This window comes from Gouania willdenowi, chromosome 12 (assembly GCF_900634775.1).
Source record: "Gouania willdenowi chromosome 12, fGouWil2.1, whole genome shotgun sequence".
NCBI classification, from domain to species: Eukaryota; Metazoa; Chordata; class Actinopteri; order Blenniiformes; family Gobiesocidae; genus Gouania; species Gouania willdenowi.
In genome coordinates this window covers 197,820-223,560 of record NC_041055.1, presented here as the reverse complement: position 1 = coordinate 223,560, position 25,741 = coordinate 197,820, and the positions used below count along the sequence as shown (strand labels likewise).

Sequence of the window (25,741 nt, the reverse complement as noted above, 5' to 3'; positions counted from 1 at the left end):
TCATGACACACTTTTGGATCTCGTCCCACGAGTTGAGAAGGAAACACATTAAAATCCAGCCACACAATGTAAAAGAATAATAAACATTTATTATCCAACAGATTAGTGTCAACACAAACATTCACTTTTATAACTTGTTTTCCCAAAAGATCATTTTAAATCATGATGATAACGTATTTAAAACTCTACAACTGAAATTACACCAAGTTCCTAAAAACGTAGAGTTTATACATCTTTAATATTGCATTTATGTATTTATTCATCTGCTGCTGAAATAAAAGTATTACACAGTCAGTGCAGAAGCAGAATAGAATAGCACCACATCACATTTATACAGTATTTTATTATTTCACTACAAAGTCTTTATTGATTGAAATGAACGACCGCGAAAAGAAATGAAATCTACAGTAAAATCAATAGATTTAGATTCTCACACACACACACACACACACACACACACACACACACACACACACACACACACACACACACACACACACACACACACACACGTTTAAAAAGCCTGATGTGAAATTAAATAATATCAAAACGTCTGTCTAATCTAATGTAATCTAATCTAATCTAATGTAATCAATGTAAAAACCTTAGATTTGTACAGAGATGCAGTGGTTTTGTGTTTACATTACATATTCAAACAAATTACACAAAACATTACAGCAATAATAAAACAGCTTTTACAAAACAATAAAACAGTGATAAGAACAGGTGATCCAGTGACCACAGCACACGTCTGTTCAAACTGTTTACAATTAAAAAGTTTACCTTTAGTTTGTTTAAAGTTGGACCTAAAAACACCAAAGTGTGCTTAACTCTGCTCAACAATAATAAACACATTAAAGTGTTCTACAGTAGCTCCCTCTAGTGGTTGTTATTGTCACAACATGCAACAAAGAATTTATTCAGCGATATAATTATAATTATAATGAAGAATCTAAAGAGCTGATAATATAAAGTATAGTTATAAGAATGATTGATATATTTCTACTATTGTTTATTGACACTAATAATACGATTAGTCAGTTTCACAGTGTTTAATGACCATCTCTCCTTTAATGTAAAATATAAACTAATCAACTTTAGTTGTGATTTTCAGTAAATTCATTAATAATTATAAATCATTGTAAAAGGAGGAAAGTTTGAAACTATTTTATCCATATTTATCAGTCCCTTCTCTATTAGTGCTTTATTATTGGTATTTATTTTGTATTTGATAATAATTTGCATATTAAGGGTAAATAAAAATATCCATTCAAAATTTTGTTTCTTTTTTTGGTGACATTATTAAAAATCTCTATTTTTCTATTTTTTTAAGTGTTATTTTATTTAATTTTTGACCATGTCTACAGCTGTTCATACATTAACACTACATATAGTGTAAATAGTTTGATTCAACTTTTGTCTTTGCATGAGGAAAATGAGGAAATTAAAATCCAATAATAATTACAGTCCAATTACAATAAATATTTCATCAGCATCAAAGTATTGTGATAAAACTTTTATTCTCTTAGGGATAAAAATGTTGTAAAAATAAACAGACTGTATCTGTTCTATTTGTTTATGAATATAAATGTTGATTCTATAAATAAACATTTAAATGTTTGTTTGGTGGTCGATGTTTAAAGTTATTTAAACAACTGGAAATGTGCTGTTTTAGGCAGAGCTAAGCTAACACGCTAACAAGCTACACATTGCTTTCCCAGTGTTTCTAAAGAATGCCATGTGTTCATTAATTGATCATTAATTGATCATTGATTGATCATTGATTGATCATTGATTGGTGGAGGCTCAGCTGAATCCATCGTTCCATTCCATCACCTTATCGTATTCCTGGATCTTCTGTTTGATGTGAGACAGTTTACATTTCAGGTATTCACAGCGTTCCTTCTTCTCCACAAAGGTCGGATCCTGGAAGGAAATAAACAGGAAACAAACCGGATATAAACAGGAAATAAACAAGAAACAAAAGGGAATTAACAGGAAACAAACAGGACATAAACAAAATAAAATAAAAGATTTCAGAATAAAATAATCTGAGCTTGTTTTATTTTGTCCTAAAATAAAACAGATAAACATGATCATATAGACATTATTTAATGGGCTTTGATGGTCCCTTTGTTACCATTATCATTGGACCATCTGTACCTCACATGGACCCCGGGGGCCACCTGAGGGACCCCTGAGGACCCCTGGGGGACACAGTCCCTCAGTCCCCAAAGTAAATGCACCAAAAAAAACTACAAAAGCACACAAAATTATGGAAAAAAAAGACAAAAGGAAAACATAAAATACACAAAAATAACTGAAATATAAACAAAACAACAACAAAAATACACAAACTCTTGGTTTCCCATGTTAATGCTCTGATTGATCGTTATTCTAATGCTGACATTAATGTTGATCAATTCATGTTTATGTGAAAGAAGTTGGACTAGATTAAAGTGTTACATCTTTCCTCTCCTGGTGTTAAATGACAAGAACACACTTCTATTTATTCTGTATTATTATATTATTATTATTATTTAAGAAAACAATCATTTAGATATTTTATTAGTTTTTAGCAGAAAATCATCATCTGTGTAGAAGCAGAGAGATGACTATTTATAATAAACTATATTCATAATAAACTTAATTCATAATGAACTATATTTATAATAAACTTTATTTATAATAAACTTTATTTATAATAAACTATATTTATAATAAACTTAATTCATAATGAACTATATTTATAATAAACTTTATTTATAATAAACTTTATTTATAATAAACTTTATTTATAATAAACTATATTTATAATAAACTTAATTCATAATGAACTATATTTATAATAAACTATATTTATAGTAAACTTTATTTATAATAAACTTTATTTATAATAAACTTTATTCATAATAAACTTAATTCATAATAAACTATATTTATAATAAACTATATTTATAATAAACTTTATTCATAATAAACTATATTTATAATAAACTATATTTATAATAAACTTAATTCATAATGAACTATATTTATAATAAACTTTATTCATAATAAACTTAATTCATAATGAACTATATTTATAATAAACTTTATTCATAATAAACTTAATTCATAATGAACTATATTTATAATAAACTATATTTATAATAAACTTAATTCATAATAAACTATATTTATAATAAACTTAATTCATAATGAACTATATTTATAATAAACTATATTTATAATAAACTATATTTATAATAAACTTAATTCATAATGAACTATATTTATAATAAACTTTATTTATAATAAACTTTATTTATAATAAACTATATTTATAATAAACTTAATTCATAATGAACTATATTTATAATAAACTTTATTTATAATAAACTTTATTTATAATAAACTATATTTATAATAAACTTAATTCATAATGAACTATATTTATAATAAACTATATTTATAATAAACTATATTTATAATAAACTTAATTCATAATGAACTATATTTATAATAAACTTTATTTATAATAAACTTTATTTATAATAAACTATATTTATAATAAACTTAATTCATAATGAACTATATTTATAATAAACTATATTTATAATAAACTTAATTCATAATAAACTATATTTATAATAAACTATATTTATAGTAAACTTTATTTATAATAAACTATATTTATAGTAAACTTTATTTATAATAAACTATATTTATAATAAACTATATTTATAATAAACTATATTTATAATAAACTCACATTTTTCTTCCTCTGGTACTCCTGCAGGATTCTGTTGATGCGATCCATTTCCTGTACAAAGAGGAAGAGGCGGGGCTTAAAGTAAAGAGCACAGAAACAAGAAGCTCCATGAGCCAATGAGAGGCCGTGCTGCTGACCATGTGACTCCCAGGGTGCTGAGGTAGACTCTGCATCATCACGTCCATCTCCTCAAACCTCCTGATGGTCATCTGAACATCAGAATATAACTCTTTATACTCAGAGTACTGGTCATTGAACACAGCACGGTACTGGTCACGCTCCTCATCTGAGCCTATAGTAGGGTACTTCCTGTTCAGACAGGAAGAGGGAGGTCCTTAAGAGCAGCTTTATTAAACATTAGTCATAGTGTGTTTTTTCTCACGCTATGTAGTCTGGAACAATGACAGGTTTAGGGATGTGTCCTGATGGAATGTTTCCCTGGAGAACTTTAGTGGGAGGAGCTCTGATGGGAGCCAATGATGATCCACGTTCCTCCAAGGCTTTGGGTTTGTGGGCGGAGTCAGTGAGTGTCTGAGGAGACCATACACAATGTTAGAACACACACAGTAACACACACACACACACACAGACACAGTAACACACACACACACACACACACAGTAACACACACACACACACACACACACACACAGTAACACACACACACACGCACACAGTAACACACACACACACACACACACAGTAACACACACACACACGCACACAGTAACACACACACACACACACAGTAACACACACACACACACTGACCAATGGGTGCAGAGCTCTCATCTCAGACGACTGCATCTGAACCTGGAAACACAGTCAGTCATTGTGACGTAGGGGGAGGAGCCTCCAGGAGCCAATAGGAGTGAAGCTCTACAGTAACAGCTGAGCTGTTTACATGTGTACTGATCAATCAGATTAACAACCAGTCATTCATTCATTTATTTTGACCAATTGAAAAGAAAAAAAGCTTTAAATGACATCATTCAGAATAAAGTAGAATCACATCAATATCTGAGCTTTAACACAAAACTACACACTGAGGTATTAATCATCATTTAGATGATTTATGTTGTCATTGTTTCATATTTATTTATTTATTGTTCATAAAATAAAATTAAATAAAATTAAATTAAAGAAAATTAAATTAAATTAAATTAAATTAAATTAAATTAAATTAAATTAAAATAAAAAAAATAAGATACGATACGATACGATACGGTACGATACGATGCGCTACGATACGATACGATACGATACGATAGGATAGAATAGAATAGAATTAAATTAAATTAAAATTTAAAAAAAAAAAAGATACGATAGAATAAAATTAAATAAAATTTAATTAAATTAAAATTAAAAAAAAATTAAATTAAAATTAAAAAAAATAAGATACGATAGAATAGAATAGAATAGAATAGAATAAAATTTAAAAAAATTAAAATTAAAAAAAATAAAATACGATAGAATAGAATAGAATAAAATAAAATAAATAAAACAAAATAAAATAAAAAAAACAAAATAAAATAAAATAAAATAAAACAAAACAGAATAGAATAAAATAGAACAGAACAAAATAGAATAGAATAGACCATTATTGATCCCCAGAGGGAAAAGTCACATGTTACATAGAGTAGCAGTAAGAACAAAGTAAATACCCACATATGATAATACTGTAAATATATACGACTGTGGGACAGACATATATTACTGTGGTTTGGAATGTATTTATGTCATTTAATGGTTTGTTGTTGTTAATGAACTTTGGAGTTACTTCATATATTTATGTGTTTTTGTTGTCATCTGAGAGGTGTTCCATATGTTCTAACTCTGAGTATCTGTTCCTGAAGGCCAGGTACGTTCTTCTCTGAGTCTGTTACCATGGTAACATTTTCCATGAACTAAACCTGCTCACTGGCAGGTTAACCCTAACCTGGCTCCGCCCACCTGAACACTGCTTCTAAAGAAACACCAATGAACTTTGACACTGTTCAATGTGCTCACATCATTACTAATGTGATGCTGCTTTAGGTTTTTAATCAAACAGTAGTTTTAGAGAATAGATGTAGATCATTTAGTGAAACACACTGAGAGGTTGATCTACATTAAAACATCTACTGACGTCTGTAGTAAAGTTCACTGGATACAAACCTGTAGATAATATAAAGGAGGAGATGATCATTTAAATTAATTACTATATATGACTTAAATACAACTGGATGTAGACCTATTAACCCTAGAGTGAACGTTGTAATATGAATGATACGGTGGCACAACGGGTAAGGAAGAGCGCTTAGAAGCATAAGGTCAGACGTTCAAATCTATGGAGGACCAAACCTCCCAAAAGTAGAAATAAATAAATATTGGAATAAATAAATAAAAGAATGACTAAATAATAAATAAATAATTAAATGCATGAATAAATTAATAAAACTGGTAAATAAATGGGACATACATAACTAAATGTCTTAAATTTGTTTATTTCTACTTTTATTTATTTCAAAATTTATTTTATATACATTTATTTATTTATACTTTTTTATTTCTACATTTATTTAATTCCACATTTATTTATTTATAAATGTATTTATTTCCACATTTATTTATCTATAAATTTATTTATTTATTTATTTCTACTTTTATGTATTTCCACATGTATTTATTTATAAATATAATTCTTTATTTCTTTATTTCTATATTTATTCATTTCCACATTTATTTATTTCTACTTTTATTTTTTTCCACATGTATTCATTAATAAAATATTTATTTATTTCCACATTTATTTATTTATTTCTACATTTATTTATTTCAACATTTATTAATTTCCACATGTATTTATTTATACATTTATTTATTTATTTCCACATTCATTTCTTTATTTCTATAATTCTTTATTTCCACATTTATTTATTTCTACTTTTATTTATTTCCACATTTATTTATTTCCACATGTATTTATTTATAAATATATTTCTTTGTTTTCACATTTATTTATTTATTTCTATATTTATTTATTTCTACATTTATTTATTTCTACTTTTAATTATTTCTTCATTTATTTATTTATACATTCATTTATTTCTTTCTACTTTTATCATTTATTAATTATTTCCACATTTATTTATTTCCACATTTGTTCATATATACATTTATTTATTTCTACATTCATGTGTCCGTGTGCTAATGAGGTAGGAGGGACTTACCTCAGTCTCATTCAGGATTGGTCAACTTCTAAATCCATATCAGAGTTTAGCTGAGCTACGTTGGTAATAAAACTATCCAGATGAAGGTCAGCTAATGCTCTAAGTCATCTTCACTTCTTCATCTCAGCCACGCTCGTCTGCTGTGGATCTGATTGGATCATTTATTCATTCATTTATTTTAAAAAAGGGCTGAACACTTCCTCTACTTCCTGAGACCAAATGAAAGAGAAATACTTTTAAATTATAATTATAGTGTGAGTGAATTCATTTAAACCATAAGTACAGGTGAAGTTGTGTATGATAAGAGCTGTGATGATGCCCCGCCCCCTCAGACACATTTTATTCATATTATTGTTACGTCACTGGAGCGATGAAGAGATCACGGGCGATTTAAAGGTAGGGTAGGTGATCTTTAAAAGCTAGCATGATTTTGAATGTAGCCTCCCTGATGGCTCCGCCTTTACCCCCCTTGCCCCTCCCCTCTGTGCTCCGCCTCACTCACATGCATGCTCACAGCTGCTGCAGAAGAGGAGCTCAGATCATCACTTGTATTGTGTAGAAACTTCATTGTCTCATTCAGCAGTAAGTAAACAATAAACTATCATTATATATGTTAAAAAACGTGACTAAACTCTGTTTTAACTCTGTCAGCGGTGACGAGCTTTCAGTGTGAGCTTGTGCATAAGAGGGATCGCGAACGAGCAGGGAGAGAGAGAGACGTGATTGGTTAAAAAAAATAGTTCTTTTTTTTCCATTGGTTGAAGTTATTACAGATGTACAGCTGCTACAGATGATAGAAATTCTCCATTCCTTTATGTCCTGACAAAAATTTAAATCTTATGTGCTCTGACCAAAACTTAAAAAGTGTGTCTGGCAAAAAATACCTACCCTAGCTTTAAGCTACTATAGTCACTGAAGTGGCGTTCAGTGTGAACACCTTTAGAACATTAGAACAGGCTCATATTCCTCTAAAAACACCTGAATATTTCACTCATCAGGGTGAATAAATCACTCTCTTCTAGGTGGTTGCCATGATAGTTCATGTTATCTTTGCTCCATTGATGATGGCTTTTTATGGCGCTCGTGCACATAAGTAACCAAATGTTTCCATACTACATACATGTAAAACTACAAACGAAGTGATTCATGCGTCATGCTATTTATTTCATAAACATGTAAGCATTTCATCATTCATATATTGTTTTTTGTTGTTTTGTGAGTTTTTGTCACCATTTGCTTTTTTTGGAGAATTTTGTGTATTTTTGTTTGTTGTGGTAGTAATTTTCTGTATTCTTGTTTTTGGAGCTATTTTGTGTATATTTTGTGTATTTTGGAACTTTGTGTTTTTCAGTCATTTTTAAAAATGTTTGTTCTTTTTTTGAAAGTTTTTGTTGGCGTTCAGTGTGTTTGTGTTATTTATGTTTTTTAGTCCATTTTGTTATTTTAGCTGTGGTTTGGTTTGTCTTTCTGTTATTTTGGGAGCTTTTGTTGTTGTTTTGTGTATTTTATTGTACATTTGTGGGTCTTTGGAGTCAGTTTGTATATTTTCATTGTTTTGTATGTTTTTATTGTTTTGTTGTTTAGCTGGTTAGAGCTTGTACTCGTACCTCTCGTGCGTAGCGTTCTCGTTCCCTCCGAGTGGCTTCGTGTCTCCACAGTTTGAGACAAACGATGGCTCCGATCAGATACAGGACCATGGTGACGAAGAGGAAGATGATGGCGGCGGTCTGACCCGCCTCAGTCCTGCAGAACGCTCCGTTTATACCGTTGTTAAAGACCGGGTAGGAGCAGAGACCGCCACGCGTTGTGTCACGAACGTAGACGATTCCTGAGAGAACACGACGACAATGAAATTAAAGGTTTTTCTCTTTTTATCAAAAAACTGAAGTTTAAATATATTTCATCAAATTCTAAAACTAAACAAAAATCAATTTTTGTTAAGTGAAAGAGGATAAAAACAGAAAAGTAATCTATGACATCATGGGGCAACAGTTCCAACTCTGAGGTTTGGTAGTAGACAGTGAAGCAGAGAAGAAGAGCTCTCCTTGCTGGGGGTTTCAACAGGATACGTCTGTGCGTTTTGAGTGTGCTACGGTGCATTCTGATTGGACGACTGTGATGTCAGGAGACAGAGCAGTTCTCATGATATTTATATAATCACGTGAGAACGCGGTTAAATGTATGTTCTAAACACAACAACAGCTCAGTGTTCCTAACGAAGGAGAACTAGAAGGTTGGACACATTTTTTATCAACAGAGAAGAGATAAAAGTGTAAATCCAGTAAAACATATTTTTAATTGATTTATTCTTTGAAACATTATTTTAATTCAAACAATTACTAAGCTTTAATAACTTTCATAACGTCATAAATGGAATTAAACCAATAATTAGTTCAATTATTTCTTTCTGTGTTTCAGCCGATAATCTTTATTTTGTTGCATCCCTAATTAATATGTGATGATGTCCCTACATATGAGTTCTGTGATCTCATTCTAATTACATTCATTCTAATTACATTCATTCTAATTACATTAAACACTACAGTAACGTCTGGTCTCTCCACTGTACCTGATGGTTATGTTCATGTGGAATAATTCTTTTTATATTTTGTGACTATTGTTGTAATTATATCTGTATGAATAAAATACATGTGTGTCCTGTTTTAAATGTAGTAACGTGTGATAAACAGGAAGTGGTTTTATTGACCTGCAGACATGTAGAGCACAGCGAGGCAGAGGTTGATGATGAACTCCGTCAGGGGCCACCAGGTGGCGTCCAATAGGATGGATCGATAGTAGAGGGTCATCCCCAGCACCAGCAGGATGACGGTAACCAGCCAGGCCAGGCCCGCCACCACCAGCACAAAGGGTGTCTTAGGCCCCGTGTAGTAGGCCCCCCCGGTGCCGGCCCCATAGAACCCGGCCCCGTAGGCCCCGCCTGGGGACGAGTACCCGAACATGTTGAACCACTCGTTGTCTTTGTGCACGTACGCGCACACGCACGCAAACACGGCCGCACCCAACAGCAGCTCCACGCAGCCCAGGATCCTCAGAAGCCCCGCCCACGACTTCATGTAAGCGTAGCGCTGGTGGTACTCCTCCACGCGCTCGCTGTAGCTCAGCGCCGTCTGGTGGGTGTGGCCTGACACAGTGGGCGTGGCCTCCAGCAGCTCCTTACGGGAGTTGTAGCTGCCGCCATAGGATCGGGGGAGGGAGGGGGAGTGGGGGGGCGAGCAGCGCACGCCCTCAGTGGTGCTGCTGTTGTTGTTGTTGTTGACAAAGGACGCAGGCTTTGACCACGCCCCCTTGCTGCTGCGCTCGCTGCCTCTGAAGAAGTTTTTCCAGGAGTCCGGGATGAAGCGGTGAACAGGTTTGATATCCAGATCCACATCTGAGTCGTTCTCACCACAGCTAGCGTCAAACTCAGGACCGACTGGGGGGTGGTGGGGGAGAGGGGGGGGAGGGAGGGGGTCAGCGCTCTGAGCCAGGCGGGGCTCCCTGTGGTTGCTTAGCGACGGCAGAGGATCAAAGGAGCTCGCTCTGAGAGCCACGCCCTCAGGAACCTGGTCATAGTAGGGGGAGTGACGCACACCCTCAGTGCGACCATAGGCTCCGCCGCCAGAGGACATGAGGGCGGTGATGGTCCCTGAAAACACACAAACACACACAGAACATTAGGACCGCCCCCTGTGGGCGGCACTGAGAGAGGAAATTAGGTTAAGTTTAACTTAGTTAAACACAGATTTAACATAGATTTGATTTAACATAGATTTAACATAGATTTAACAAAGATTTAACAAAGATTTAACATAGATTTAACACAGATTTAACATAGATTTAACATAGATTTAACACAGATTTAACATAGATTTAACACAGATTTAACATAGATTTAACAAAGATTAAACACAGATTTAACACAGATTTAACACAGATTTAACATAGATTTAACACAGATTTAACTCAGATTTAACATAGATTTAATGCAGATTTAACACAGATTTAACATAGATTTAACATAGATTTAACATAAATTTAACATAAATTTAACATAGATTTAACACAGATTTAACATAGATTTAACACAGATTTAACACAGATTTAACATAGATTTAACACAGATTTAACACAGATTTAACATAGATTTAACACAGATTTAACACAGATTTAACACAGATTTAACATAGATTTAACACAGATTTAACTCAGATTTAACATAGATTTAACACAGATTTAACACAGATTTAACATAGATTTAACACAGATTTAACACAGATTTAACACAGATTTAACAAAGATTTAACATAGATTTAACACAGAATTAACATAGATTTAATGCAGATTTAACATAGATTTAACACAGATTTAACATAGATTTAATGCAGATTTAACATAGATTTAACATAGATTTAACACAGATTTAACATAGATTTAACACAGATTTAACACAGATTTAACATAGATTTAATGCAGATTTAACATAGATTTAACATAGATTTAACAAAGATTTAACATAGATTTAACACAGATTTAACATAGATTTAACATAGATTTAACATAGATTTAACAAAGATTTAACACAGATTTAACATAGATTTAACATAGATTTAACACAGATTTAACATAGATTTAATGCAGATTTAACATAGATTTAACATAGATTTAACATAGATTTAATGCAGATTTAACATAGATTTAACACAGATTTAACATAGATTTAATGCAGATTTAACATAGATTTAACACAGATTTAACATAGATTTAATGCAGATTTAACATAGATTTAACACAGATTTAACATAGATTTAATGCAGATTTAACATAGATTTACCATAGATTTAACAAAGATTTAACATAGATTTAACATAGATTTAACACAGATTTAACACAGATTTAACATAGATTTAACATAGATTTAACACAGATTTAACATAGATTTAATGCAGATTTAACATAGATTTAACATAGATTTAACACAGATTTAACATAGATTTAACACAGATTTAACACAGATTTAACATAGATTTAATGCAGATTTAACATAGATTTAACATAGATTTAACAAAGATTTAACATAGATTTAACACAGATTTAACATAGATTTAACATAGATTTAACATAGATTTAACAAAGATTTAACACAGATTTAACATAGATTTAACATAGATTTAACACAGATTTAACATAGATTTAACACAGATTTAACATAGATTTAACATAGATTTAACATAGATTTAACAAAGATTTAACACAGATTTAACATAGATTTAACATAGATTTAACACAGATTTAACATAGATTTAACATAGATTTAATGCAGATTTAACATAGATTTAATGCAGATTTAACATAGATTTAACACAGATTTAACATAGATTTAACACAGATTTAACATAGATTTAACGCAGATTTAACATAGATTTAACACAGATTTAACATAGATTTAATGCAGATTTAACACATATTTAACATAGATTTAACACAGATTTAACATAGATTTAATGCAGATTTAACACAGATTTAACATAGATTTAACACAGATTTAACATAGATTTAACATAGATTTAATGCAGATTTAACAAAGATTTAACATAGATTTAATGCAGATTTAACATAGATTTAACATAGATTTAATGCAGATTTAACATAGATTTAACATAGATTTAATGCAGATTTAACATAGATTTAACAAAGATTTAACATAGATTTAACATAGATTTAACAAAGATTTAACACAGATTTAACATAGATTTAACATAGATTTAACATAGATTTAACACAGATTTAACAAAGATTTAACAAAGATTTAACATAGATTTAACAAAGATTTAACACAGATTTAACGCAGATTTAACATAGATTTAATGCAGATTTAACATAGATTTAATGCAGATTTAACACAGATTTAACAGATTTAACACAGATTTAACATAGATTTAACACAGATTTAACACAGATTTAACACAGATTTAACACAGATTTAACATAGATTTAATGCAGATTTAACACAGATTTAACATAGATTTAACACAGATTTAACATAGATTTAATGCAGATTTAACACAGATTTAACACAGATTTAACACAGATTTAACACAGATTTAACACAGATTTAACATAGATTTAACACAGATTTAACATAGATTTAATGCAGATTTAACATAGATTTAATGCAGATTTAACATAGATTTAACATAGATTTAATGCAGATTTAACATAGATTTAACTCAGATTTAACATAGATTTAACATAGATTTAATGCAGATTTAACAAAGATTTAACATAGATTTAACATAGATTTAACATAGATTTAACATAGATTTAATGCAGATTTAACATAGATTTAACTCAGATTTAACATAGATTTAACACAGATTTAACAAAGATTTAACATAGATTTAACTCAGATTTAACATAGATTTAACATAGATTTAACATAGATTTAATGCAGATTTAACATAGATTTAACATAGATTTAATGCAGATTTAACATAGATTTAACTCAGATTTAACATAGATTTAATGCAGATTTGACATAGATTTAATGCAGATTTAACAAAGATTTAACATAGATTTAACAAAGATTTAACACAGATTTAACACAGATTTAATGCAGATTTAACACAGATTTAACATAGATTTAACACAGATTTAACATAGATTTAATGCAGATTTAACACAGATTTAACACAGATTTAACACAGATTTAACACAGATTTAACACAGATTTAACATAGATTTAACACAGATTTAACATAGATTTAATGCAGATTTAACATAGATTTAACATAGATTTAATGCAGATTTAACATAGATTTAACATAGATTTAATGCAGATTTAACATAGATTTAACTCAGATTTAACATAGATTTAACATAGATTTAATGCAGATTTAACAAAGATTTAACATAGATTTAACATAGATTTAACATAGATTTAACATAGATTTAATGCAGATTTAACATAGATTTAACTCAGATTTAACATAGATTTAACACAGATTTAACAAAGATTTAACATAGATTTAACTCAGATTTAACATAGATTTAACATAGATTTAACATAGATTTAATGCAGATTTAACATAGATTTAACATAGATTTAATGCAGATTTAACATAGATTTAACTCAGATTTAACATAGATTTAATGCAGATTTAACATAGATTTAATGCAGATTTAACAAAGATTTAACATAGATTTAACAAAGATTTAACACAGATTTAACACAGATTTAATGCAGATTTAACATAGATTTAACATAGATTTAACACAGATTTAACATAGATTTAACATAGATTTAATGCAGATTTAACATAGATTTAACATAAATTTAACACAGATTTAACATAGATTTAATGCAGATTTAACATAGATTTAACATAGATTTAACACAGATTTAACTCAGATTTAACATAGATTTAACACAGATTTAACATAGATTTAATGCAGATTTAACATAGATTTAATGCAGATTTAACATAGATTTAACATAGATTTAATGCAGATTTAACATAGATTTAACACAGATTTAACATAGATTTAATGCAGATTTAACATAGATTTAACATAGATTTAACACAGATTTAACTCAGATTTAACATAGATTTAACACAGATTTAACAAAGATTTAACACAGATTTAACATAGATTTAATGCAGATTTAACATAGATTTAACACAGATTTAACATAGATTTAACACAGATTTAACATAGATTTAACACAGATTTAACATAGATTTAACACAGATTTAACACAGATTTAACATAGATTTAACATAGATTTAACACAGATTTAACACAGATTTAACAAAGATTTAACACAGATTTAACATAGATTTAATGCAGATTTAACATAGATTTAACACAGATTTAACATAGATTTAACACAGATTTAACATAGATTTAACACAGATTTAACATAGATTTAACATAGATTTAACACAGATTTAACACAGATTTAACATAGATTTAACATAGATTTAACACAGATTTAACACAGTTTTAACATAGATTTAACATAGATTTAACACAGATTTAACACAGTTTTAACATAGATTTAACAAAGATTTAACACAGATTTAACATAGATTTAACATAGATTTAACACAGATTTAACATAGATTTAACAAAGATTTAACATAGATTTAATGCAGATTTAACATAGATTTAACACAGATTTAACATAGATTTAATGCAGATTTAACATAGATTTAACATAGATTTAACACAGATTTAACATAGATTTAACACAGATTTAACTCAGATTTAACATAGATTTAACATAGATTTAACACAGATTTAACATAGATTTAACACAGATTTAACATAGATTTAATGCAGATTTAACATAGATTTAACATAGATTTAACACAGATTTAACATAGATTTAACACAGATTTAACTCAGATTTAACATAGATTTAACACAGATTTAACACAGATTTAACATAGATTTAACATAGATTTAACACAGATTTAACTCAGATTTAACATAGATTTAACACAGATTTAACACAGATTTAACATAGATTTAACATAGATTTAACACAGATTTAACATAGATTTAACACAGATTTAACATAGATTTAACACAGATTTAACATAGATTTAACATAGATTTAACACAGATTTAACACAGATTTAACATAGATTTAACATAGATTTAACACAGATTTAACACAGATTTAACAAAGATTTAACACAGATTTAACATAGATTTAACACAGATTTAACACAGTTTTAACACTGTATATACTGTCTACTATATACTATCGTATATAATGTCTAGTATATATACTATAGTATATACTGTCTAGTATATACTATCGTATAAAATGTCTACTATATACATTAGTATATACTGTCTACTATATATACTATAGTATATACTGTCTAGTATATATACTATAGTATATAATGTCTAGTATATATACTATAGTATATAATGTCTAGTATATATACTATAGTATATACTGTCTAGTATATACTATCGTATAAAATGTCTACTATATACTATAGTATATAATGTCTAGTATATATACTATAGTATATAATGTCTAGTATATATACTATAGTATATACTGTCTACGATATATACTATAGTATATACTGTCTAGTATATATACTATAGTATACACTGTCTAGTATATATACTATAGTATATACTGTCTAGTATATACTATCGTATAAAATGTCTACTATATACATTAGTATATACTGTCTACTATATATACTATAGTATATACTGTCTAGTATATATACTATAGTATATAATGTCTAGTATATATACTATAGTATATAATGTCTAGTATATATACTATAGTATATACTGTCTAGTATATACTATCGTATAAAATGTCTACTATATACTATAGTATATAATGTCTAGTATATATACTATAGTATATAATGTCTAGTATATATACTATAGTATATACTGTCTACGATATATACTATAGTATATACTGTCTAGTATATATACTATAGTATATACTGTCTAGTATATACTATAGTATATTATACTCATTGAGTGTGTAGTGGATAGTATGTTAGTGGGACATTTAAACATAGACTGAGGTCAGGACAATCTTACGTTAGACTTAAGCTTGTGGTACAGTATAAGTCAGTCTGCGGCCCACTGTTGGGTGGCGACCCACATGTTGAGATCTACATTCTATAACACAAAGAATTCCCAGATGATCCTTAATTTTCCTTTACATTTGTTATTGTTTCACACGTTCAGTGTTTCTGTCTAGACGTGTTTTTCATTTCCTAATAATGTGATATGTAGAGTTTATGAAAGTCAAACAAAGAGAAACACAGTGACCTTTGACCTCTGGGGTCACATTAATGAACAACACAAACAGGAAGTAGAACCCATCACACATTCCTTCATGCAAGTCTAGTCAGGAGTGGATTTTAGTGATTCCCTCAGTTACTGCTCTATAATAACAGCTCTATACATATATATGTTTTATTATCAGTCTGTGTGTTACTGCTCTATAATAATAACTAATTATCTATAATAATAATAACTCATTATCTCTAATATAATTACTAATTATCAATAATAATAATAACTCATTATCTATAATAATAATAATAACTCATTAACTATAATAATAATAATAATAACTCTATCTATAATAATAATAACTCATTATCTCTAATATAATTACTAATTATCAATAATAATAATAACTCATTATCTATAATAATAATAATAACTCATTAACTATAATAATAATAATAATAACTCTATCTATAATAATAATAACTCATTATCTCTAATATAATTACTAATTATCAATAATAATAATAAATCATTATCTATAATAATAATAATAACTCATTAACTATAATAATAATAATAATAACTCTATCTATAATAATAATAACTCATTATCTCTAATATAATTACTAATCATCAATAATAATAATAACTCATTATCTATAATAAAAATAATAACTCATTAACTATAATAATAATAATAATAACTCTATCTATAATAATAATAACTCATTATCTCTAATATAATTACTAATCATCAATAATAATAATAACTCATTATCTATAATAAAAATAATAACTCATTAACTATAATAATAATAATAATAACTCTATCTATAATAATAACTAATTATCTATAATAATAACTAATTACTGTATCTATAATATAATAACTAATTATCAATAATAATAACTAATGATCTATAATAATAATAATTACTCATTATCTATAATAATAATAACTAATTATCAATAATAATAGTAATAATAACTAATGATCTATAATAATAATAATAATAACTAATTATCAATAATAATAATAACTATGATCTATAATAATAATAATAACTAATTATCAATAACAATAATAATAACTAATTATCTATAATATAATAACTAATTATCAATATAATAATAATAATAATAATAACAACTCATTATTTATAATATAATAACTAATTATCAATATAATAATAATAATAATAACAACTCATTATTTATAATATAATAACTAATTATCAATATAATAATAATAATAATAACAACTCATTATTTATAATATAATAGCTAATTATCAATAATAATACTAATAATAACTCATTATCTATAATATAATAACTAATTATCAATAATATATTAATAAGAATACTCATTATCTATAATATAATAACTCATTCTCATTATCAATATAATAATAATAACTCATTATCTATAATATAATAACTAATTATCAATAATAATAATAATAATAATAATAATAACTCATTATCTATAATATAATAACTCATTATCAATAATAATAATAATAATAACTCATTATCTATAATATAATAACTAATTATCAATAATAATAATAATAATAATAATAATAACTCATTATCTATAATATAATAACTAATTATCAATAATAATAATAATAATAACTCATTATCTATAATATAATAACTAATTATCAATAATAATAATAATAATAATAATAATAATAACTCATTATCTATAATATAATAACTCATTATCAATAATAATAATAATAATAACTCATTATCTATAATATAATAACTAATTATCAATAATAATAATAATAATAATAACTAATTATCCATAATAATAATAATAATAATAACTAATTATCAATAATAATAATAATAATAATAACTAATTATCCATAACAATAATAATAATAACTAATTATCAATAATAATAATAATAATAACTAATTATCAATAATAATAATAATAACTAATTATCAATAATAATAATAATAATAACTAATTATCCATAATAATAATAATAATAATAATAATAACTAATTATCAATAATAATAATAATAACTAATTATCAATAATAATAATAATAACTAATTATCAATAATAATAATAATAATAATAACTAATTATCCATAATAATAATAATAATAATAACTAATTATCAATAATAATAATAAGTCATTATATATAAGTGTGTTTATTATCCAATCACAGGCATCACTAAAACCCACTGTGACCCTGAGATGGAGGCGGGATATAAAGATCAAAGAGCTGCAGTACCTCGTTCACACGCAGTCACTCAACACCACTTACATGGAACCACACGTCACCATGGAAACCAGATTAGAAAGCACTGGTGGACCTGCAGACAGAAGATGATCAATCACAGCACAAATAAAGCTGATCAATGACTAATAGAAACTATTCAATCAATAATATATCAAACTACAACATCCACGGGTCCAAACGGACGCTAAGCTTTAGCATGGTTAGCATGTGATGTGGAAACATTGATCTTTTATTGTCCACTCTAATAAAAAGTTAGAGAAAACATGTTTTATCATTTATTTAAAGTAAACACATTAACAGTGATATCTCATTTATCCTAAAACTCCTCCTACTTTATTAATGCAGCACTAATGACACGTACGTACGTATATCATCTCATAGGGACAATGTTTACTGTTCAATGTTTACATTTATAAAAAGCTCTTTTTATTTCATTAGACGACGTAACAGTAAAAACATTGGTAGAGGTCAAAGTTCATGACGTCAAAATACAATAAATAAATACTTTTTTTCTCCAGAACTTTAACCACTGGTACCATTGAACAACATTTTCTTTCAATGTGTGACCTTGACCTTTACTCAATGTCATAATTAAGGTCAAGGTCGATCTTCTGTTCTTCCTGTATTCAATAACTTGTCAACAAATCCAGATACCAGTTATTTTTGCCAATTATTGATTACAAAATACGTATTGGCCTTGTGAATACAAATCTTACTGAGTTATTATTAGGGACCCCTAGGAGCAGCGGGGCCAGGGACCCTATTGTAATCATAAGGATTTTTATTATTATTATATATATTATTATATTTATTATGTTTCCTTGGTAAAAGTGGCGCTGCAGGCTAAACCGTGCTAGGTAGGGCGGAGCCCTTTGGTGGTTGGTTCCAAACCCCCAGGGGACCTTGGACGCAAAAATTCACATTAATCTGCCAGCAGGTGGCGCTATAACAAAGGCCAATAACTCCCACACCGTTTGCTGCAAATTTAAATCTTTCATATCCACAGATTCGTTGAATAGCACTGAATCACCTGGGCTAGGCCACGCCCATTTTCTAGCTTGCTATAAAAATGCAAACTGGCACAAATCTCGGTCAAAATAAATGCTAACACCACCAAATCTGAGATCCTTAGTTGGCATGTGACTGTGAGGGTATGCGCCAATATTGAATGATGTAGGCCACTAGGGGGCGCTACAAATAACGAATATTTGTATTTCTTTAATGGCAAGACCAATTTTTACCAAACTAGGTGGGTATGACCTTGGGTCGCTCCTGGGACCGAATCTCAAAGTTAATCGTGATTGGTCAAAGTGGGCGTGGCTTATTACTTCTTAACATATAAATAAACAAACCTTTATTTCAGCTGAATTATTATGTTGAGGGCTGTGAAATTTACAGGGTAACCATAGAAGACCACACAGATCACTCATACCAAAAAGTGCACCACTAGGTGGCGCTATAATGGGTGCAAATACAACTTTCACACTTTAAATCACATCTTCCAAAACTTCGTATCCACGTGTTCACAGCAAACGACACGTTGGCCTGAGCCCGTCATCCTTCATGACGTACTTACACGGGCTCCATGAAACCTGGGGGCGGAGTCGCTCGGGAAGGCTTGGCCCCCTTTCATAACTGCTTACAGTTCTAGCTATTATTATTATTACAATTATTTTATTATGATTATTATCATCGTTATGATAATAATCATTATTATATTATTGTGTGTAGCAGGGTGACCAACAGTTAAAACACAACAGTGATATTGTTATGATTATTATTATTGTTATTATCCCTCCCAGTGATATTATTATTATTGTTATTGTTATCAATATTATTATTATTATTATTGTTATTATGAAACCAATAAAACCTATATAAAGAAACAATGTTGAGTCACTAAAGCAAAAAAAGATAAAAATTGTTTCAAAGTCACTAATAGAATTTTTTCAGTTTTTTGTCACAAACTGGTGATTTGTGTGAAACGTCTCTATTCAACTGATGATTACAGAACGAAACAAGATAAAAACAAAATTATTTTATCTGATGAAATTAGAGACTTTAATTCACATTATCATAATCATATCATAATACAAAATATTCTGTGGATTTTTAAAAATCAATCAAAATATTCTTAAACAGCTGGTACTGAAAGAGTTAAACATGAACCAGGAACGTATTGAACCGTGATATGAATGTATTGTTACATCCCTGATATATACAGTACCATGTGAAATTATTCGTCCCCCTTGAACTTTGACCTTTTGCCACATTTCATCCTTCAAACATAAAGATATAAAACTGTAATTTTCTGTGAAGAATCAACAACAAGTGGGACACAATCATGAAGTGAAACTAAATTTATTGGATATTTCAAACATTTTTAACAAATAAAAAACTTGCAAAATTATTCATCCCTTTACTTACAGTGCAGCAAACTCTCTCCAAAAGTTGAGTGAGGATCTCTGAATGATCCAATGTTGACCTAAATGACTAATGATGATAAATAGAATCCATAAATGTGATCATCTCTGAGGTCAGTTTAAAGCACAGAGAGCATCATGAAGACCAAGGAACACACCAGGCAGGTCTGAGATACTGTTGTGGAGAAGTTTAAAGCTGGATCTGGATATAAAAAGATTTCCCAAGCTTTAAACATCCCAAGGAGCACTGTGCAAGTGATAATATTGAAATGGAAGGAGTATCAGACCACTGCAAATCTACAAAGACCCTCTAAACTTTCAGCTCATACAAGGAGAAACTGATCAGAGATGCTGCCAAGAGGCCCATGATCTCTGGATGAACTGTAGAAATGTACAGCTGAGGTGGAGACTCTGTCCACAGGACAACAATCAGTCTATACTGCACAACTCTGGCCTTTATGGAAGAGTGGCAAGAAGAAAGCCATTTCTTAAAGATATCCATGAAAAGTGTCATTTAAAGTTTGCCACAAGCCACCTGGAGAAACACCAAACATGTGGAAGAAGGTGCTCTGGTCGGACCAAACCAAAATAGAACTTTTTGGCAACAATGAAAAACGTTATGTTTGGCGTAAACGCAACACAGCTCATCACCCTGAACACACCATCCCCACTGTCAAACATGGTGGTGGCAGCATCATGGTTTGGGCTGCTTTTCTTCAGCAGGGACAGAGAAGATGGTTAAAAATGATGGGAAGATGGGTGGAGCCAAATACAGGACCATTCTGGAAGAAAACCTGATGGAGTCTGAAAAAGACCTGAGACTGGGACAATGATCCAAAACATAAAGCTACATCTACAATAGATACAGTGGTTCACAAATAAACATCTCCAGGTGTTAGAAGGACCAAGTCAAAGTCCAGACCTGAATCCAATCCAGAATCTGTGGAAACAACTGAAAACTGCTGTTAACAAACGCTGTCCATCCAACGTCACTGAGCTCCAGATGTTTTATAAAGAGGAATGAACAAATATTAAAGTCTCTCAATGTGTAAAACTGATAGAAACAAACACCATGTGACTTACAGTAGTTATCACAGCATAAGGTGGAGCTACAAAGTATTAACTTAAGGGATGAATAATTTTACACGCCCAATTTTTCAGTTTTTTATTTGTTAAAAATGTTTGAAATATCCAATAAATTTAGTTTCACTTCATGATTGTGTCCCACTTGTTGTTGATTCTTCACAAAAAATTACAGTTTTATATCTTTATGTTTGAAGGATGAAATGTGGCAAAAGGTCAAAGTTCAAGGAGGACGAAAACTTTCACAAGGTACTGTACACACACACACACACACACATACACACACATACAGATAGACACACACACACATACATTTATACACACACACATACATTTATACACACATACAAACACACATACACACTAGATGTGATCAATGTGTGACATCACCTGATCATTTTTATTCGTCAACTATAACAAATATTTAAATATAATAATAATAAACATGTATTTTTTTATAGATATTGTAGTCGATGAAAACTATTTAGAAAATGTTTGGTCACCAGATTAATATTGATCCACAGACGTTATAGATGACGTCATAATAACTTTGTATTGATCAAGTACAGGTACAAAGAAAACCTTTTCACATAATGTTAATAATGTTTATGGATCATATTCAGTGTTAATCTCCTGTCACGCACGCGCACCGCTGGGTGTAATAGTGCACGCTGCTGGCGCTGTGCCAGAGGTGAAAAGTCCGTTTTAAACCTGACTTTCTGATTCTAAGTCTGACTTAATTTAACTTCAAACCGTGTACAGGACCAGTTTAACCGGTAACCGGCGGTTTTCTTCCGGTTTTTTCGGCTCAAACTCGGTTTTTATCGCGGTGAAACCGTCCTGTGCTAAACACGGATGGTGTTTGTTTGTTGGTCGACTTTAAAAGCTTCAAAGTGCCGCTAAATGAACTAAACCCGGGTTAAAGCACGTGTCCCGCACGGCTCGGTTCGGTCACGCGCACACGCACCTGATCCGTTTCCTCTGTTGTTTTCCTGCTTTTTCCCATTTCAATGACCACACCCACAGGTTCCTCTCACCACGTGACCCTGTGACGTCACACAACCACAGTGCACGAAAAGCTCACCTGAGGGTGCGCCAATCTCACAATAATAATTAATAATAATCATTCAAAGTCAAAAATTAATAATCATTAAAGGTAAAAAATTAATAATCATTAGTAATAATCATTAAAGGTAAAAATAATCAGTAGTCATAATCAATAAAAGAAAAAACAATATTAATAATTAGTAATAATCATTAAAAGTTTACAATAATCAGTAGTCATAATCAATAAAAGAAAAAACAATATTAATCATTAGTAATAATCATAAAAGTCAAAAATTAATAATCATTAGTAATAATCATTAAAAGTTAAAAATAATCAGTAGTAATATCATTAAAAGAAAAAAACAATATTAATTAGTAATAATCATTCAAATAAAAACCAATATTAATATTTAGTAATAATCATTAAAATGAAAAATAATCATTAGTAATAATCATCAAAAGTAAAAAAAAAATGAGTAATAGTCATTAAAAGTAAAAAATAATTAGTAATAATCATTAAAGTAAAAAAAGAATTAGTAATAATCAATATAAGTAGTGATCAAGACTAATATGCTTTAAAATATGTAATATAAAACACTACTTTATAAACTACCAGTTATTACTATTATTATTTTATAAACTATTGCGCTTTGCATTTCAATGAAAAAGCACTTTATAAAACTACATAATTACATACACAAAACTATAAAATGACTTTTTAAACTACTATTTACTATTATTGTTGTGCTATACATTTAACACCCATAAATCTAGGCTTAGTGACTCAAAACTTTAAGTTTTTTTTATAATTGAATAACTATTACTACTAATTATTAACATCATTAAATAGAATATTTACGACTATAATACTGTATAAATCTATATTTTTAAATCAAACTGTATCTTTTTTTAATCTTTACTGTAATCATTAGATATAAAAACTTAATCAAAGGTTTATTTGTTGTTTAAGTTTGAAATAAAAGCACAGGAAACATTCAAATGTAATGAATTGATTACATTTATTGTGGAAACAATGATTTATTTATTTTTCCCACAGACTCTTATACTATCAGTGGTTCTCAAACTGTGGTCAGATGTCCAGCAGGGGCCGCTCTAGTCTGAATTATTACTTTAAACCAGTTTCTCTTTGTATTTGAAAACAGATTTTTGACTGAAGTTTAAAACTTGAATATATTTCTATTCAACTCATTAAAAAGTCTGCTACTTCCTGATTATGGGCCCAACTTCCTGTTTCATAAATACAGGACATTGAAATGTGAAGGTTTCCTTTAATAAAAATCATAGCAATTTTTCAGGTTGTTTAAAAAAAAAAAAAAAAAAAAAGAATACTGAATAAGTGCTTTCAGAAACAGCTGCTCTTCTTATTGGTTAGCTCAGTGCTCGCAAACAGGAAGTAGTTCCCATATCATCCAGGAAGAAGGAAATACGTGACAGCTTGAGAACCAGTGACACACACACATTAAATAGGCATTCAGTAACTAACATCACATGACGTGTAAATGGCTTTGATCATCAGAACAAACGTAGATATATTGCATATAGATCAATAGTTAGTCAAGTATTAATACTAGGGCTGTTTCATGGCTTGTTTACATCAAACCCTGCATCCAATAAAAGATGGAGGAATGTTTAGTTACAGGTAGGAGGAGCTAGGAGAGACACTGGCCTGTGATACGTCAGCCATAACATTAGCACCACATCACATGACTAACATCAGGCCCCGCCCACTATCTTTAACATGGGATTAATGAAGTCATAAATCATCTTTTCTTCAGCAGACCATCTCTGGGATTAATTAATCCTGATCTTAAATACTTCACTTAGCCTGAGCTTCATCAAACCTTCTCTTTTAACGAGAGAAAATATTTATATTTACATTTACAATTATCTGATAACGTTAGCATCAACAGTTAGCATCTACCGTTAGCATCAACCATTACATCTGTTTCACTATGACTGATAATCAGCTAACATAAGTCTGACTTAAACTAACTCTGACCTGAATTAAGTCTGACTTAAAATAAATCAGAGCTAAACTAAGTCTGATCTGAATTAAGTCTGACTTAACTAAGTCTGACTTAAAGTAAGTCTAACCTGAATTAAGTCTAACCTGAATTAAGTCTGACTTAATC

At 29.2% G+C, this 25,741-nt stretch overlaps 1 protein-coding gene across 4 annotated transcripts; it reads right to left on the bottom strand.

The window, feature by feature from the left end:
* Positions 1-69: 69 nt before the first annotated feature.
* marveld2a (MARVEL domain containing 2a) lies at positions 70-23,608 on the bottom strand. 4 transcript variants are annotated; one of them, XM_028463420.1, is made up of 10 exons: positions 23,509-23,589; positions 19,060-19,108; positions 16,561-16,641; positions 9,674-10,612; positions 8,574-8,794; positions 4,526-4,567; positions 4,137-4,285; positions 3,892-4,063; positions 3,755-3,805; positions 70-1,926 (listed from the first exon to the last, which is right to left on the bottom strand). In XM_028463420.1, exons 4-10 carry the CDS (start codon positions 10,593-10,595, stop codon positions 1,807-1,809), a joined length of 1,677 nt encoding a protein of 558 aa, XP_028319221.1. In that variant the 5' UTR covers positions 10,596-10,612; positions 16,561-16,641; positions 19,060-19,108; positions 23,509-23,589; the 3' UTR covers positions 70-1,806. The 4 variants fall into 4 exon arrangements, with proteins under 4 accessions (XP_028319221.1, XP_028319219.1, XP_028319220.1 ...); XM_028463418.1 differs by lacking the exon at positions 16,561-16,641 and having other exon boundaries at positions 23,509-23,608; XM_028463419.1 differs by lacking the exon at positions 16,561-16,641 and having other exon boundaries at positions 19,027-19,108; positions 23,509-23,578.
* Positions 23,609-25,741: the final 2,133 nt, after the last annotated feature.